General features: G+C 33.1%; 3 protein-coding genes and 1 non-coding gene across 5 annotated transcripts; 3 read left to right on the top strand and 1 right to left on the bottom strand.

Annotated features, from left to right (window-relative positions):
• The first annotated feature begins 596 nt into the window (after positions 1 to 596).
• On the top strand, positions 597 to 2,883 carry LOC124837614 (exocyst complex component EXO70I-like). The gene is made up of 2 exons (XM_047313027.2): positions 597 to 1,433; positions 1,585 to 2,883. Exons 1-2 carry the CDS (start codon positions 669 to 671, stop codon positions 2,881 to 2,883), a joined length of 2,064 nt encoding a protein of 687 aa, XP_047168983.2. The 5' UTR covers positions 597 to 668.
• A 1,260-nt stretch (positions 2,884 to 4,143) lies between these two features.
• On the top strand, positions 4,144 to 6,350 carry LOC124837610 (F-box protein At3g12350). Of its 2 annotated transcripts, XM_088098448.1 has the most exons (3): positions 4,144 to 4,282; positions 4,368 to 5,168; positions 5,766 to 6,350. In XM_088098448.1, exons 2-3 carry the CDS (start codon positions 4,380 to 4,382, stop codon positions 6,249 to 6,251), a joined length of 1,275 nt encoding a protein of 424 aa, XP_087954574.1. In that variant the 5' UTR covers positions 4,144 to 4,282; positions 4,368 to 4,379; the 3' UTR covers positions 6,252 to 6,350. The 2 variants fall into 2 exon arrangements, with proteins under 2 accessions (XP_087954574.1, XP_047168980.2); XM_047313024.2 differs by having other exon boundaries at positions 4,198 to 5,168.
• A 621-nt stretch (positions 6,351 to 6,971) lies between these two features.
• Positions 6,972 to 8,830, bottom strand: LOC124837611 (LIM domain-containing protein WLIM1-like). The gene is made up of 5 exons (XM_047313025.2): positions 8,457 to 8,830; positions 7,904 to 8,000; positions 7,774 to 7,814; positions 7,597 to 7,686; positions 6,972 to 7,429 (listed from the first exon to the last, which is right to left on the bottom strand). Exons 1-5 carry the CDS (start codon positions 8,589 to 8,591, stop codon positions 7,202 to 7,204), a joined length of 591 nt encoding a protein of 196 aa, XP_047168981.1. The 5' UTR covers positions 8,592 to 8,830; the 3' UTR covers positions 6,972 to 7,201.
• A 1,120-nt stretch (positions 8,831 to 9,950) lies between these two features.
• Positions 9,951 to 10,022, top strand: TRNAP-UGG (transfer RNA proline (anticodon UGG)). Its single transcript has one exon. It is a non-coding gene; the product is annotated as a tRNA-Pro (tRNA).
• The last annotated feature ends 7,016 nt before the right edge of the window (positions 10,023 to 17,038 follow it).

Raw genomic sequence — 17,038 nt, forward strand, 5'->3', positions numbered from 1 at the left:
ATATATATATATATATATATATATATATATAGTATGTATGTATGTATGAGAAAGTGTTTGTTTTTTCTAATACTCTTCTTCGATAAAATCAAGTGTAACACTACCAAAAAGCTCTAATAAAATCAACTTATAAGTATGATAATTTATAACGATCATTTAAGATTTACAATAGAAAGAAGCTCTAATAATTAAAGTCAAGAAAAGTTATACATTGTAATGAAAGCCCGAAAAAAGACACCAAGAATACTGGAAGAAGAAAAATAAATGGTGAAAAGGTTAAAAAGTAGAAAGAACAAAATGGGAGGAAAATGAAAAGTTAGTGATAGTATTAGAGAGGATGAGGTCCATTAGAAGCATCAATGACAGTGGGGAGAATAATAATAATATTAATAATTAATAATTAATAATTAATTATGAGTATCATCAGCATATCCTACAAAATAAAGTGATATAGTGTTTGATGCAAAGAGGGAACAGGGGCACCGGCTTTGCATATTCTAAGGTACCCAGTTGTCGTGTTCTTTGTTTCTCACAATCTAACGCCATATGTCTCCTTGTTCGCATCGATTCATGCCTTCCCTGTCGACCTCGTCTTCTTCTGCCTCCAACTCTTCTTCATATATTCATTCACTCATCCATCTTCACCCTCCAACCAATGCCCCGCAACAATGGCATCCAAGGACCCAACACTTCTCAAACTCCACTCGGCACGCTCCGACCTCAAAACCCTCCTCCAAGCCTCATCGGAGGCACAGCACGACATCAAAGAAACCGAGAAAAGGTTTTCTCTCTACCAGCAATCTCTCTCAACCGCCTCCAGAAGAATCCTCCCTCTGCAGTCCCTAACCATGTCCAGAAAAGCCCTCGACGCCAGGATCACCAGAGCGGTTTCCCCGGCGGTGGAACTCCTCAACACGTTCAAGCGCACGGAGGCTCTTCAGGGTAAGCTCGTCACCTTCTCGGCCGAGCTGTCGTCGGAGAAGTCGCAGCATAGGAGGTTGGAGAAGCTGGTGGAATACGTGGGGTGCGTGGAAGAAGTGAAGGAAGGGATAGAGAACATATGCGACGAGGTGGAGACGGTGGTTCAGAGGCTGCAGGAGGTGGTGGAGTTTGTGAGCAGGACGAAGGCTGCGGATCAGGACAGGGACGTGAGGCTGAAGGATGCGTTGGTGACGCTGAAGGTGCTGTATGAAAGGGAGGTGGATGAGATGAGGTTTGAGGGGTTGTTGGATCAGGCGTTGCTCCATGTGCAGGATGAGTTTGAGGAACTGCTGTTGAGGATGAAGCACCGGAACATGAAGGATTTGGTGCACCAGCATGGTGGCGAAGAAAGGGAACTGGGGTCGGAGACGGAGGTTGAAGCCCTCAGAAGAATTTCAACCACCCTTGCTGCCAATGATTGCATGGACATTTGCATTGATATATACCTCAAGGTACGTTTTCAACCTTCGTCTCATCACAATAATATTAATGACCGTGTTCTTGAATTGAGCGTGTTAAAAATTATTCTTTTCTTGTTGTCTTCCTCGAAATTGTACAAAATAAAGTTGTATGTTAAGTTTTTTGTTCAACGTGATTGAACAGGCGAGATACAGAAGAGCTGCGAAGGCACTGATGAAGCTAAATCCCGATTACCTTCGAACGTACACCCCAGAAGGAATCGACGAAATGGAGTGGGAAACCTTAGAAACAGCCATAACCCTTTGGATTCAACACTTCGAAGTCGCAGTGAAGAAGGTGCTGTTTTCAGAAAAGAAACTCTGCGAGAGTGTCCTGGGCGATTTCATGGAGGGTCTAGTTTGGCCAGAATGCTTCATCAAAATCTCCGACAAGATCATGGCCGTGTTCTTCCGCTTCGGAGAAGGCGTGGCACGAAGCAGCAAAGAGCCCCAGAAGCTCTTCAAACTATTGGACATGTTTGAATCCCTAGAAAAACTCAAACCCCATATATCACAAATCTTCGAAGGAGAACCTGGCGCAGACATATGCACGCGGTTCCGTGAGTTGGAGAAGCTCATCATCGACGCCTCGAGCAAAGTCTTCTGGGAATTCGGACTCCAAATAGAAGGCAACATCGACGGTCTCCCCCCTCCGCAAGACGGTTCCGTTCCGAAGCTCGTACGTTACGCCATCAACTACCTCAAATACCTAACCGCGGCCAATTACAAAACATCCATGATCAAGGTTCTCCGAACACAACAAACGTGGAGAGGCAAAGATGGTAGTAGTAGTATTGAAACAAGTGGCAAGGAGACGTTAACGGACGAGGGTTTGTTGAAGCATGCGATTTCCAACGTGATGGAGGCGCTTCAGAGGAACGTAGAGTCAAAGAGAGCGTGTTGTAGGGACAAGGTGTTGGTGCATGTGTTCACGATGAACACCTATTGGTACATATACATGAGAACAAAGAACACGCAGCTTGGGGAGGTGTTGGGAGAGAAGCGTATGAAGGAGGAATACAAGGCTGTGGCGGAGGAATGCGCTTACTTGTATCAGAAGCAAGCATGGGGGACTTTGGTGAAGGTTTTGGATGGTGAGGATGTGAGGGAGGAAGGGAAGGGGAGTGTGGGAAGAGTGGTGAGTGAAAAGGTTGAGACTTTCTTCAAGGGTTTGAACGAGGTATGTGATAGACATGCCAGAGGGGTGTATAGTATACCTGATGTTGATTTGAGGGAGCAGATGAGAGAGGCTACAGTGAGGCTTGTGGTGCCTGCATATGCAGAGTTTTTGGAATGTTATTCAGAGTTTTTGAATAAGAAAGGGTACCCCAGTGTTGAGAGGGTGAAAGGGTTGGTGGTGAAGGCTTTTGATGGAGGAAGGTTGAGGAGGAAGGGTTCTGCTTCTGGGTCATTGGAGAGAGATGTTGTTGTAAGAGATGTTTGAGAATTCATTCACATTTCACATTTCACATTGTCTCTCTCTTCTTTGTCTTTGGCCTCACACTGCAATACATGAGCTTCGACACAACAGAATTCAATTCATGGTACTGTGTTGATTAATGCAACTAACTGTATGATATGGAGTGATGAATATTATTTCTTGTTTTGGAATTTGGACGAATCTAATGTTCAGAAGAAAGGAAAAGTAAATTCAATGTAACTAGTGTTGTTGACTAGTCATATAACTATTAGTAGTTAACTTGTACACAACTTCTTTTCAACAATTAGCAAATTTCAAAGTCAAAGAATTGAATTTTGAATTACTTATTTACTTTTTGTAATGTTTTTAACTTTTAGGGTTTTTTTCATCAATGTAGAGCAATTTACTAAAGTTATAAAATTAATGTAATTTTTTAAGAAAATTTAAAATTAAATAAGTTGAAATATGATAACACGATAAAAATAATTACATATATTTAAATTTAATTATGATAAGAATAATGGTAGAATGCCATATATTTATATTTATTTTTGATATATATTATAAGAATAAAATAATATTAGAAGAAAGTGTATTTAAAGAAGAGAATGAAAGATAAGAAATGATAATGTAAAATAAATATAAAAACTTTATATGTGGAAATATCATTTCTCTTAAGTTAATAAAACGAGAAATGATAATAAATTTTTTAAATTTATTTAATACTATCTATTCTTATTTTTATTTTATTTTTAAATATAAAATTTTACCTTTTTATAATATTTTACTTTTGTGTGTTGTATTAAATGTATCATTCTATTATTATATAACATAAATTTTTTATTTTTATAAAATTCAAATCAAACCTGGCAAGATTGTTTTAAATTAACAGGACTTAATTCTTTCAAAAACTTGTCAAACTTCAATTTCTTTTTTTAAAATTATAAAATTTTCAGAATTTCATAACCTATCTTCCCTATTGTTTAAAATCCTTGATGCTTATACGTAGAAACATTACAAGTTTTAATTTTGACATATATTTATTGGATAATAATATTTTGATAATATTTTTTAATAATATTTTTAATTATTTATAAATTGATTTGTTTGTATTAATATTTATGATTATTATTATTAATTATGAAATAATTTTAATTAATTATATAATAATACGTAAATAATATTAAAATATTTGAAAAAAATACCGTAAAAGTATTGTCCATATTTATTAATTTGTTTTGATCCCGATATGTTCAAAATTATGTAAACTAAAATATTAAAAAGAAAGAAAAAGAAAAACAAAGAGAGGATGAAACGCAGGCATGTTATTAGAGGCGTGACGCTTGTGGTTGTCGTTTCACCGATACGCACGAGGTTTCCCTAACCAAACACACATGGAGGTGGAAGGAATGATTCCATAGCGGTAAAGAATCTACCAAACTCCATAGCTTATATATCTCTCCACCACGTCACTCTTCTCTTATAACTCGATTTTATTTACTCTGAAGAAAAACAAGAAAATGGCGAATCAAGAAAACTCTTTCACCGATTTTCCGGAGGACATTCAGGTGTGCATCCTCTCCTTCCTCGCCCCATCGGAAATCGCCACCCTGGCCTGCACCTCCAAGCAATTGGGTTCTCTCTGCGGCCGTGACTCTAAGCTGTGGTTCAGTATGTGCCAGCGCAGGTGGGGTTCCAAGACTCGCATCACGCAATGGGGCAACGCCAAGGGCACAATTTCCTACAGGCACCTCTACAATACCCTCCACCACTGGGAGAATTTCCTTGGTTTCTGGCGCCGAAGCGGATTGAACCCTTTGTTGCTTTTCTTCGAATGGGGTCCTTCGTTTATCTCGGCTTCTAGGGTTTCCCCTTCCGAATCGCTTGCCTATGGAGTCACCAAAACGCCTTTTCTCTGGATGAGTCTCTCGGAGGAGGGGGACGTCGTCACTTTTCTCGATCCTGATGGAAAGCCCGATGGGGAACGTGGGATTCAGAGTGAATTGATTGCTGTGGATGTTAGTTTCATGGGAAAGACACACTTTGTAGTGGAGGAGAAGCAGTTTAAGAGTTTTATCAGTGATGATTGCGGAGATGAGGTTGTAGAGAGCGGATCGCCGCCGGAGAAACTGAAGGCGGAGATTTACCAGCATTTCGCTAATCGGCGGAGTCCCGGTGGGGATCGATCCCGGAGACAGCGCCGCAGGGAGAAGGAGAGGCTCGCCAGACGGAAGTGGGAATCTCAGCATTTTGTCAAGATTGTGAATTGCTCGCCCACGCCGGAGAGACCCTTACAGGGCCTCTGGAAGGTGATTATTTACTCTCATGATTGTCAGTAGTCTGGTATTATTCATGTCATTTGATGATTGATATTATTTGCTTGTTTTAGGATTAAAGTACACGATTTGATGTGATGGTTTTTTGAGTCATGATAATCAATCTGTTGAATGATGAAATGAATAGTCGAAATAGCCATGATCAAGATGTCGGAATTGCAATTTCAACGGTTTTGGGGCTCTCTGCGACCGCAAATATGGCCACGTTTGTCCGCAATGTCAAGGATTGCGGTGAAAACACAACTTCAATTTAGAAACTTGATTGTTGTAGTGGAAATTGAGAAGTAACTAGATGTTGAGATGGGTCAATTTGATCTTTGTGGTCTCTTAATTAGACAATGTTGACAAGTGTGGATTTGGACTGGATGATCTTGTGCGTCTACTATTGAGTTCATTTGAATATAAAATAGCTGTCGTTTGTCTATGTTGCTTGCATGTTGAGTGACCCGTGTATATACTCTAAAATTTTCGGTTTTTTTAGATATATGATGATTATGAAGAGTGAATGAGAGTAGAGATTTTGATATAGTTGATGATGGTTCATCTAATCTTTTGTTGTGGTTGTTGCAGGGAATTTGTAACGACAGGAGTCTGGCATTTTATTTGGTTGGATATGATGATATTGGAGGCATCTCTTGTCGTCGGATTGGAGATCATCCAAAATATGCCCCATTTTTCTGGGTATCAAATGCTACATTTTTGGAATCTCCCTTTCCTCCTGAAGAAGAATCATTGTACGCTGGTCGTGTTCATGTTAGACCACTTCAACCAGTCAATGAAATACTTGAGCAGTTCCTTTTGTTAGATGATGAAGTGATGAATGGGATTCAAGAGGTTCGGATATCAGAAAATGTGGTAAATAGAATTCTTCACATTAGATCAAATTATGATTTAGGTGTTCCAACCGGAAATCCAAAAAGTGTAGAGGGAAGGATTTGGCAGTACCAGGATGGTACTTTTGGATTTGGATTCCTTTCCGATAATTTGGTTGTACACATGAAACCTATTGTACATAATGGTTTCATTGTCGATACTGTAAAAGCTCCTGCTAATTGATTTTCCCTCTTGCACTCTGTACACCTAAACTTTATGACATAGTGTATTGAATAGGATGGGATATCAATATTATGGATATCACAATGTTTCATTTCATTACATCATATTTATCCCAATGTTGACAACAAATTCCTATTGATTCTGTTCTTCTCCATTTCATCTTTCCTCATCAGTTTAAACAAATCCTGAGATTATTGCATTACGTTTTATTTGCTCAAATATTTCATATCTACAATAATATCAGGACTTCTGCTTCTTTAGCTGATATCCCGCAAGTTTAAACTGCAATGTCTAAAATATATTTTACTTGATGAAGACTGAAATAATGATATAAGCAGAACACTCTAATATGCAGTCAGAAAATATGTAGGTTTATTCTCTTGTCCTATTACCCCTTACCTTTTATCTAAACTACTGAAACTCATTTGGTTGTTTTCCATTTCTTTGGTTTCAGTTATATTGAAAGAATGTGGCTTTTCATGAGAATGCTTAAAAGTCCGCAAATAAGATTTTATTTCGCAACCGTCATATATCATCATACTTGGATTCAGAGGGAGAATTCTTCATTGTTCCTTTGAGAGGGAATGGAAGTTGGTTGCATTTCTGTGCAATAATTGGGCAGGAAGCTGTGTAGATGGATAGTAGAAAACCAAATTTGGGTATTGTAACTTGTGTATATAATATCAATATCAATTGGAAGTGCATGAGAGTTTCAAGAAGTGCAGTAACATGTACTTCTGAATCACATTCTGAATCAAACGCTCACAACAACCAAAAACATATGATAAAGATTCGCACACTTCAACTAACGAAAATTGAATACCATATTTGTCACGGGTAATGAGCTTCCCGGACTGCAAGTAATGATAAAAGATGAGAGACGCAGAAACATATGGTGCACAAATATGGAACTTGAAAAAACAAAAGTCCTGGGATTCAAGAATCTTTCATCATGCCTCCGCAGCAACTTCTTCACCGTTGGTTTTCCCATTATTTTCACCCTTCTCATGGTCACCTTCGAGTTGACTTAAATTTCCCTTCTCCTTGATCAATTGGATATGATGGTGTTTGCAGTAGAGTTTTCCCTCGTGTGCTATGTAATTTGAAGGACTGATAACACACCCTCCATGGCAACATTTGAAACAGCTCTTATGGTAAGGTGTTCCATTCACAGTAACCTACATCATCAAAATATTGATTCCATAAGCAGAACAAGTAGTTCTGAACTCATTACTCAACATCAAGATTTTATATTAGAAGAGGAAGGTGAATTGTGTGCCAACGATAGATGCTTTGGCGGCCTTATAACTTGTGTTAGCTGACAAACATTATAGTTGAGTGTTACCTTCTCAGTGGGATACACTGTTTTCTGACAACCAGCACATTTATCCCTTGTTCCACCAAACATACTCGAGACTTTGGCTGCTCCAGGTTTCTAATTAAAACATATAACAAGTTACACAAATGCTGAAAAACTGATTTCTATTGTGCATTGTAAGTACCTAGACTTAAGATTTATTACCTCCTCCAAATTTTTCTCTGGCTTGGCAATTTTTGGTGTCCCTGGTTAAGCAAAAGGAAGTGGGGTTTGAGTAACTAAGAAGAAAAGCACAGTGTGACATTAAATAATTAGATTCGTGATCCCTTGTTACCTTCAAAGCTTTTGTCAAGGCTCCCAGTTCTTTTGAACAGTTGATCAAAGTGTGGCCTGCAGTAAAGAACTCCCTCAAAAGAGTTGTAGTTGCTAAGCTGCAGATACACTAATTTGTTAGTGTGGCAACCGAAATCACGAAGAGATTGGATGTTGAGAGCTAACAAACTTCCTTTTATGAAAACTGCAATGTGCTATCAGGCCTTAATACACCTAAAGAGCAAAGGTCCCTATATTATTTGTCAGTCTTCTAAAACAATAATATCATGCAATCCTGGCAAGTTTTGAGGCAAAGAAATACAATATTCCTGATAGGAAAGTGCTTAGTTAAAGGAAAGGCTAAGATTGATGCCACTTTGCATTCCAGCACATTTACATTTACATCAGATCCAAAACCAGAAGCCTGAACTAGACTCTGTATGTTTGATAGCACGTTGATGATCATCAACTAACAAGGATCTGGAAAGCAACTATAAGTTGTTTTTGTGTTGCTTTGAAAACAAACATGCACTATATAATCAACGAAAATTGTCAAGAGGGGCAGAGAGAGAGACCTTGAGGGTTCCTTTGCAGTGGTGGCATCTGAAGCAGGCTTTGTGGAACACTCGGTTATCTGCAGTCAACTTGTCAACCAGATAAACAGTTTTGTCACAAGCCATACACTTCTGGGTTGTTCCTGCAAATGCCATTATTTCTTTATCTTCTCACCTCACCAACACAAGCTATGATCTCTGCGCGTGTGTTATTAGTCTTGGTTTGTCACCAAGGAGAAGAACAGAAGAATGAAGATTGAAGAGGAAACAAGGAAAAAAAGGTAAGAAGCAAGCAGAAAATTGCGGAGACTAAAGCAAACTTCCAAACAATTATAATGTCACTGACAATCATTTTGATCAAATGTTAAGCACCTAACCACACTTTTCTCTCGTATATTTTAATGTTCCAACACTGTCTTCAACTGTAAATATAAATGCGTAAAAACTAAGAAAAACATTTAAGTCTAACATGTACGTGACATGATTGTACACTCAACTGTTTACTAATAACTGTGATTTTTGTTTGTTACCAAAACCTTATGCACCATTTCTCTAATTGTTGTTAACATCATTAACAAATTTAGCCGACGCACTTTGGCACATGGACATTCACTTGATGTAAGAGAAAGCTGCACAGCATGAGCCTACCAGCAAGAATTCATTGGCCCTTTTGCTTCAAAGTCCTCCAAAGCACTTTCCAATCTGTTACCAATAATTTTAAATTATCCACCACCATCCTTTTAATATTCCACTCTGATATTTCTTGATAAAAAAATATCAAATAAAAATAATATTTTTAATGACAGAAAGTGTTTTTATTGGTCCTCAAATCATAAATACCAAATAAGGTCTGTAATTAAGTCCTAAACAACTGCATTAACTGGTTACTGGTTATTAAAATAGGTCTCCCGAGAAACCAGAAAATCTTATGACATTGTGATGTGTATTTGATTAGAAAGGCACTTTGTAATTGTGGGGACCCATGGCTTCAAAGTTGCAGCTGCCAGCACCTTATGATTCAACATCCAGCTGGCTTGCTTCTTGAAACCAACTTTTCTGAAACAGTAACACATAATTTCTTGAGTTACAAGGATGGATGACGTTTCATTTGTGTCAATGTATGATGGACCAAACCAAGGAAGCATCTTTTGCAATTCAACCCCAAGGTGATTATTGATTGCATATGCACCAAGATAGATAAGTGGATGTAAATCTCTTTAAATATTTTGGTGGGGGAAAGTGTTGATTTTGTATATTTTATTTACATGAATGAAGAAGCATTGAGATGTGAGTAAATGTGACAAACTTTGAAGATTTGCATAAAGGTTCCATGATGGGTTGTGTACAAGTGTAGGTGGTGTGGTTATTGAGATCTACCCTCCTACTCCAATTATGGTGATACCTTGTATTAATCTATTCCTGCCCCCACTTTCAAAACAAACTTCACTTTGCAATTTCTTAAAAAGGTACATATATTTTCGATATTAAAATTTTAATTGAGAAATTAATATAGCAGGGCATTTGGTCTAGTGGTATGATTCTCGCTTTGGGTGCGAGAGGTCCCGAGTTCGATTCTCGGAATGCCCCAATGTTTTTGGATTTTGCTTCTTGGTTTTTTATTTAGGTGAAAGTGATTTTTAATTGTTATTTATTACTTCGTTGAATGAAATTAATGCTGTGTAATTAATTGATTAGGAAGAGATGTTCTAATTAAATAGGTTAGGTAGAATAATGATTTTTTTGTTTACCGTTCTTCACTTTATTTGTTTCCGGAAGACTTTCTCTTCTCGATTTAAAAAACCAAGAAAGCAGGAAAATCTTGACTATAATTTATGATTTGAAAATTGATTTTACTTTTATGTTCATGTCAACTATAAACTCCTAAGTATAACTTGAATCCTTCTAACTTATCTTCGATCTCTTTCTTCATTGGTATTGCTTCAGACGACATTCCTTCATCTGCTCCCGTATAATATCACGCATTATACGATCATCGCATTCAAATGCACACACATGTAAGGGTGAGCTAACAATTCAATACAATAAACATACCTCGATATCAAACCATACTATGCTCACTATACCAGATCAAATTACATAAACAAATATGAGTTACACACTAAACCACATTGCATGCATCAATATATATCAAACACCAAATCAGAATGCATACACCAATATGCATCAATGCATACACCAATATGCATCAAACACCAAATCAGAATGCATACACCAATATGCATCATGCATACACCAATATGCATCATGCATACACCAATATGCATCGAACACCAAATCAGAATGCATACACCAATATGCATCACGTCCATCAATCCCAAAAGTCATACAAATTGACTATATCACATACATTCACATACTTTCCACATAAATCACATTATTATAATTCACAATCATGTTCAGATGCATAAATTCAAATCTAATAAAATCCAATTATTTCAGAAATCATACAAACTGAATATAGTCCAACAAGATATATTACACAATAATTTAACAGTCCAAAATCTGTTCAATAGGATTTAAGTTAAAAACTTGTCGAGTAGACTTCCAGGAAAGAGAGGTGCGTCACAATGGACAACTTAAGTACCAAGTCTTTCCTTAGCCAAAGTGTTCCTCAAATAGTTTTTAACAAATTTCTTATTTACAGATTTAAAACAACAGCATATAATATTAACACCGAAATTTAATATAGATATCAAAAAATAGAAATTTAAGCAATATTGAGATCTCTGAGAAGATACGAAATTAATATCTATAAATCTGTAACTCCGATTTCAAATCTGAATGGTCACAATAATTCACTATTTGTTATAAACTATATATTAAAATTTCAGGTTGATCCAACGGTTAACTAGATAGATATTGAGGTTTTACCGAGGTAACTTAGGTGCAGAATTTTAAGTGGTTTTCAATTATACTCAAAATGCGGAACTAATTTCCCTAAGCACAAACATTTAATTACAAATCTGAACGGTCAAAATGACTTAATATGTCTTATGAATTACATACTAAATTTTGGGCTCAATCTAACGGTAAATAAAATATATATGAAATGTTTACCATAATAACTTAAGAACAGAAATATAGTGTTCATCAGATTTTTCAAAACTTAAGAATTATTTTCTCCAAACATAGGCTTTCAATTTATAATCCGATCGGTCAAAGTGTATTAATATATCTTAGGAATCATATATAAAATTTTCAAGTTGATCTAACGGTCAAATAAGTCGTAATATATATTTTACCGAGATGACTCAGTAATAGATCTACAGGGGTAATTAATTTACTCAAACATGCAGGATTTATTTCTCTAAGTACAGACTTCTAATTACAAATCCCAACGGTCAAAGTGAAGAAATAGGTCTTAAGATTCATATATTAAAATTTTAGCTAAATCCAACGGTCAAAATAATTAAAAGAAAATTTTTACCATACTAACTTGAAAATAAGAAAATTATAATCATGAAAACTAAATTTATATAAGTGAATAGATAACTACCATTACCAAAATTTTAACATACTCATAACTCATATTCATTATCATAACATGGATAAAAATCATATACAAGAAGGATTAGCTCCCCTTACCTCTATTCCAGACTTAATCTCCTACTCCGAATTTGTTTCCCTGAAATTCTTCAGAACCTCTACTCTTCTTGCAACTAAAAATTTCTCCCTAACTCTTTCTTCTCTATTTCTCAAGCTCTCACTTGATTCCTCTTTTTTTTTGGTGCCAAATACCCTTCCCTCCTATGGCTATTTATAGGTAAAAAAAATTTACTATTCATTAATATTTTAATATTATTTATTATTTTAATATTATTTAAAAAATAATATTTTAATCATTTACTCACCAAATCTGATCTTAGTTTCTACCTACTAATTTCTTCCATGCTAAGGAATCTTAATGCTGAAAATTTATTTTTATTATTTTTTTTTACTATTTACTATTTACTATTCACTTTTTACTATTCACTATTCAATTTTTACTATTCGATTTTCTTAAAAAAAATACTAAATAAGTTATCAAAAATTTTAACTTCTCCTTATAAAATTACTATAATTTTATATCCAAAATTTACATTTTTCTATCCACTAAAATTATTATTACTAATAAAATGCTAAAATTTACTACTATATATATATATATATATATTTTTTTTATTTTTATGGGTCTTACAGACTTTGTCTTCTCGATTTAAAAAACCAAGAAAGCAGGAAAATCTTGACTATAATTTATGATTTGAAAATTTATTTTACTTTTATGTCATGGCTATGTGGTTTGTGAAACTATAGGAATATTTTGTTTGGATGTAAAATATAAAAAAGGTAAAAGCTGTGTAAAAGTTTTTTCTTTTTAAAAATATTGTTTTATGAAATTAATATTATATTTTTATCATTTTTCTTTATTTATCTATATATTATATGTGTGTAATTTAGTGACTACAAACAAATATAAGAACATATTAAAAAAAACGTATCTATATATGTATCGAACAATATCAAGTTTTTTAAATTGATAGTTTAAGTTAGGACAAAACCGATCAACAATTCAGCTATTCATCTAACTAAACTAAGTAAGGTAGTAATCAAATTTAATATTCATCTAACTAAACAAAAGAAGGTAGTAATCAAATTTAATAAAATTAAATTGTGATTAGATTGTCCCTAATAAATAACTCAAATAAAAAATTTATAAATATATGTCAAAGTATATTTGTTCAAAGTTTTGCTAAACATTTATTATAGTTGCTAACTCAATCGAATATTGAATTAACTTAAAAATCCAAATATATTTAACATCAGCTATACTTAATCACTTTAATAACTCAAACAAGGAAATGAATAGAAAAATAAAAACTCTTTAAAAGGAAGACTCAATCCCTTCACCCAAAATAGTATTATATTAATCTACCATTATTCAAGTTTATTTCAAACGTTAAGAAGAAAAGTAGGTTTAATTTTAAAACAAATAATCGCAATCTTAGAATATGAACTAAATAGAGAAAAGTTTTAATTCAAAGCAAGTTTACTTGAATTGATAATAATACTATTATTTTGAAAAAAAACAAACTTTATCTCAATATTATAAATTAAAATCGATAGATCTTAAATATTTACATAAAAACTGATTTTTAAGTAACCAAGATATATATTAAAAAATTTCATTTAAGTCTTGTGACATAATAATAAAGGATATTATATTATTTATAGTTTTGAAAGAAATATTTAACTCGTTTTGTGTTTAATAAAATGATACTAGATTCTCTCATGTTTTTGAAACATAATATTTGTTTATCTTATACATTTTTACAATATGACAGTCACTTTTTATTTTATAAATATTATTAATTTAATATTATGTTCATATTTTAAAATTTAAGTATATAATGAAAATAAGTTCAATTTATTAAAATGATAAAAAAGTGATTTTAAAAAAATAGAGAAAATATGAATATAATGTTATTAAAAGAAGAAAAAATTAAAATTTATTTTAAAAGTAGAATGCATAACTTACATAATATTTAACATTCAATGAAAGGAACTGATTATAATTTCAAAATATAATAATCAATCTCATTTCCATCTATATACTTAACAACCATACGGCAGAAACTCACAAACATAATTTTCCATAACCTAAAGGTCAACCCTATCATGATTCAACATCTCATTTTATATGAAACATTTTGTGTACAAACAGTAATAGCCTATTGAGAAAGAAAAAACAATGGAACTTAGAACCAAATATGTCACATGAACATGAATTTCAAAGGAGAGAGAGAGAGAGAGGAGAAAATGTATGTCACAAAATTCAAACCATAGCCAACACTTCAATTTCTTAAAATACGAGTGTGTTGATGGAGATTTTTTTATTAAATTTTTTATATAAATGGGTCTTTGGAAAAATTATATTTTTAGGTATAAGTTTCTCTTCTTATCACATGCAAAAAGAAAATTGAGCAGATAATTTTTTTAAGACTTCATTTACACAGAAAAATTAATCAGTCTTTTAGTGAAAATATTAATCTTTCATTGAAACATTTATTTGGCACTTATCTAATTTTCTCTCTGTAATGAAGGTTTTAATATTTTGTCAACCATTTTGTTTTGTGAAGACTGATTACAAAGATTTTGATTAGATTGAGATTAGAAAAAGATGGCCATGTCAAACAAAACCACTATCCTATTTTGTGTTGTTTTCCAACAAATTACTGCTTCATTATGTATATTTCAATATATTAGCATTTTTTTCCTAATGTTTAACTTAAAAAAATTAAATTAATAATACCAAGATAAACACACTTGTGTTCCATTATGAATACATATTTACAAGTATAGTGTCATTATCTTTTTTACTATATTTAAAGTAAAAAAGCTGAAATATATTCCATCTGTCTTAAAGAAATCTTAGAAGTAAAACACAAACAAAATTATTAAGAAAATTATATACATAATTTTTTTTTAAATAAATATATTAAACAAACCTCTTAAATATAAAAATGTCCACTTTGTATTAAAACTTTGTTTCACAATAGTATGAATTTCAAAGGATTTTTTATACATTCAATAAATGAAAAAAGTATGATAGATAAAGTATATTCACATTAATAAATAACTCATTAATTATGATTTCATCAAATAACAAGAAAATTTATCGTAAACAATGTTAAGTACAATAAACATAGTTAGGAATACCAAAAAATTTATAAAGATATATATAAATTTTTGGACGTTCTAATTATATAAATGGTTTAATCATTCACGAAGTCCCTATTTTCGTGTGGAATCTCAATTTAGTCCCTTTGTTTCTGCAAATCTCAATTGAGTCCCAAATTTATGAAAATTGCAACGATTGGATCATTTCCGTTAAATTGTCTCCAACGTCGTTAGTGTGTGTTTGACGTGGCACGCTGTAGTCAGTTTCTTAACTGATGTGGCTGACTGAAGCAGGGGCAGTGAAGCACGTTGATAATAACAATTTTTTAAGTAAAAAGAAAATGAATGTTTTAAACCAAAATGGGGATTCAGATTTTGAATTGATCGAATTAGGGATTGGGATTCTTCTGAGTACTTCTAGGGTTTGTCCAAAGTTCATTCCATTTCACAAATTGGGGTATCAATTTGGGTATTTAGGGTTTAATCGAAGTTGCTGAACAGTGCTTGCATGTATTAGAAAATACAGAAACTTCAAGGAACGAGTGAATTTAACTTACCAACTCCAAACAACAACTTGTCTGGTGAAAAGAGAAACTCTTGCCACCAAGAAACTCAGGCACAGTTTAAATTGATAATCAGAAGAAAAAGAAGATGAGAATTTGTAGAGAGAAGGAGGATAATGTTAGAGAGAAGAAGAAGAAAATAAAACTCAGAATTTTGGAGAGAAGAGGTGTATGCAGAAATTGATCCGAAATTTTGAAAAGTTTACTTATATACTACCGTAAAAAATCGATCGGTTCATCCAGCTGTATACACCTAGATTCCACTTCTATCTGAATTTAATGGTCTGACAATTACAGACTGAAACATATAAATTATATAAGCTTTGATTCTCCGAACACCGAAACTTATACTTATGTGTTTAAATAAAATAATTAAAAACGTAACAATTTTAAAATTTTTGTAAATTTATAAACTTTGATTCTTTAATAATCGAAATTTATAAATTTAGAATAATTTCATAATTATCATCGTATTTTTTTATATGTTTTATTTCCTTTAAAACCATGAGAAAATTTTAATAGCCACAAGTGCACATTATATACTTATAATTCATTTTGACCATAAATCATCACTTTAATATCTTTTGGGTATAAATCATCACATCAACTTAATCATTTTCTAGCATATCATTACATCTTATAGTCCACCTCAATGCATCACCTTGGTACATTTTACACCGGCTGAAATTGACAAAATTATATTAAATCTTATTTGAAAAGCTAAAAAAAAATAAATGAAGGTACAATTTATTATTTAAGAACACAATTTCAGATTTTCAGTTTGATTATCAATGTTTTATTTTACATTATATAATATTATTTTTGGGTTTTTTTTTACTATAAATAAGATTTTTTTTTTCTGCTTCTGTTATTGTAATAAAAAATATATTATATTTGAGACTAAAAAAGAAGATAAAACAGGTCATAAATTTAAACCGCAAAAAATGGCAACAAATAATTTCAAACACAATCAATATGATAAACAAAACATTCTTGAAATTGACACAGACCACGCACCCTCAATGTTTTAAGTTGACATCTACATCTAGTGTCATTATTAACTAATTTCTGGCTTTGCATTCAAACTTTGTTCCTTCTAGAATCACTTATCAATCCATATATATAAAATATTGGCAAAAATATCATAACTTGTTTTCACCGAACAAAAGACTAATTCCATACCCTTCTCCCCAAGAAATTATCACCTTCTCTTATAAATTTTGTACAAGTCTTAGCTCACTTCCTACGCCACTTTAGTCTATCTTTTCCCATAAATTCATATTATATAAATCCTTATGAAAGACCAAACTAAAAATTGTTCGTTTCTTCCCCTCAGTCAAAATCATTAATGTCCCTGTAGAA

The sequence above is a fragment of the Vigna umbellata genome, chromosome 9, assembly GCF_029865625.1.
Source record: "Vigna umbellata cultivar VRB3 chromosome 9, Vumbellata_1.0, whole genome shotgun sequence".
Classification (NCBI taxonomy): Eukaryota; Viridiplantae; Streptophyta; class Magnoliopsida; order Fabales; family Fabaceae; genus Vigna; species Vigna umbellata.

What these genes read in the sequence shown, in the direction of transcription:
- LOC124837614 (XM_047313027.2), top strand. Translation starts at nt 669, where the DNA reads ATGGCATCCAAGGACCCAACACTTCTCAAACTCCACTCGGCACGCTCC. An exon ending in GCATTGATATATACCTCAAG is followed by an intron (nt 1,434 to 1,584) that starts GTACGTTTTCAA and finishes GTGATTGAACAG; the next exon opens with GCGAGATACAGAAGAGCTGC.
- LOC124837610 (XM_088098448.1), top strand. Translation starts at nt 4,380, where the DNA reads ATGGCGAATCAAGAAAACTCTTTCACCGATTTTCCGGAGGACATTCAG. An exon ending in CCTTACAGGGCCTCTGGAAG is followed by an intron (nt 5,169 to 5,765) that starts GTGATTATTTAC and finishes TGGTTGTTGCAG; the next exon opens with GGAATTTGTAACGACAGGAG.
- LOC124837611 (XM_047313025.2), bottom strand. Translation starts at nt 8,591, where the DNA reads ATGGCATTTGCAGGAACAACCCAGAAGTGTATGGCTTGTGACAAAACT. An exon ending in ACTGCAAAGGAACCCTCAAG is followed by an intron (nt 8,001 to 8,456) that starts GTCTCTCTCTCT and finishes GTGTATCTGCAG; the next exon opens with CTTAGCAACTACAACTCTTT. An exon ending in CCTTGACAAAAGCTTTGAAG is followed by an intron (nt 7,815 to 7,903) that starts GTAACAAGGGAT and finishes TTGCTTAACCAG; the next exon opens with GGACACCAAAAATTGCCAAG.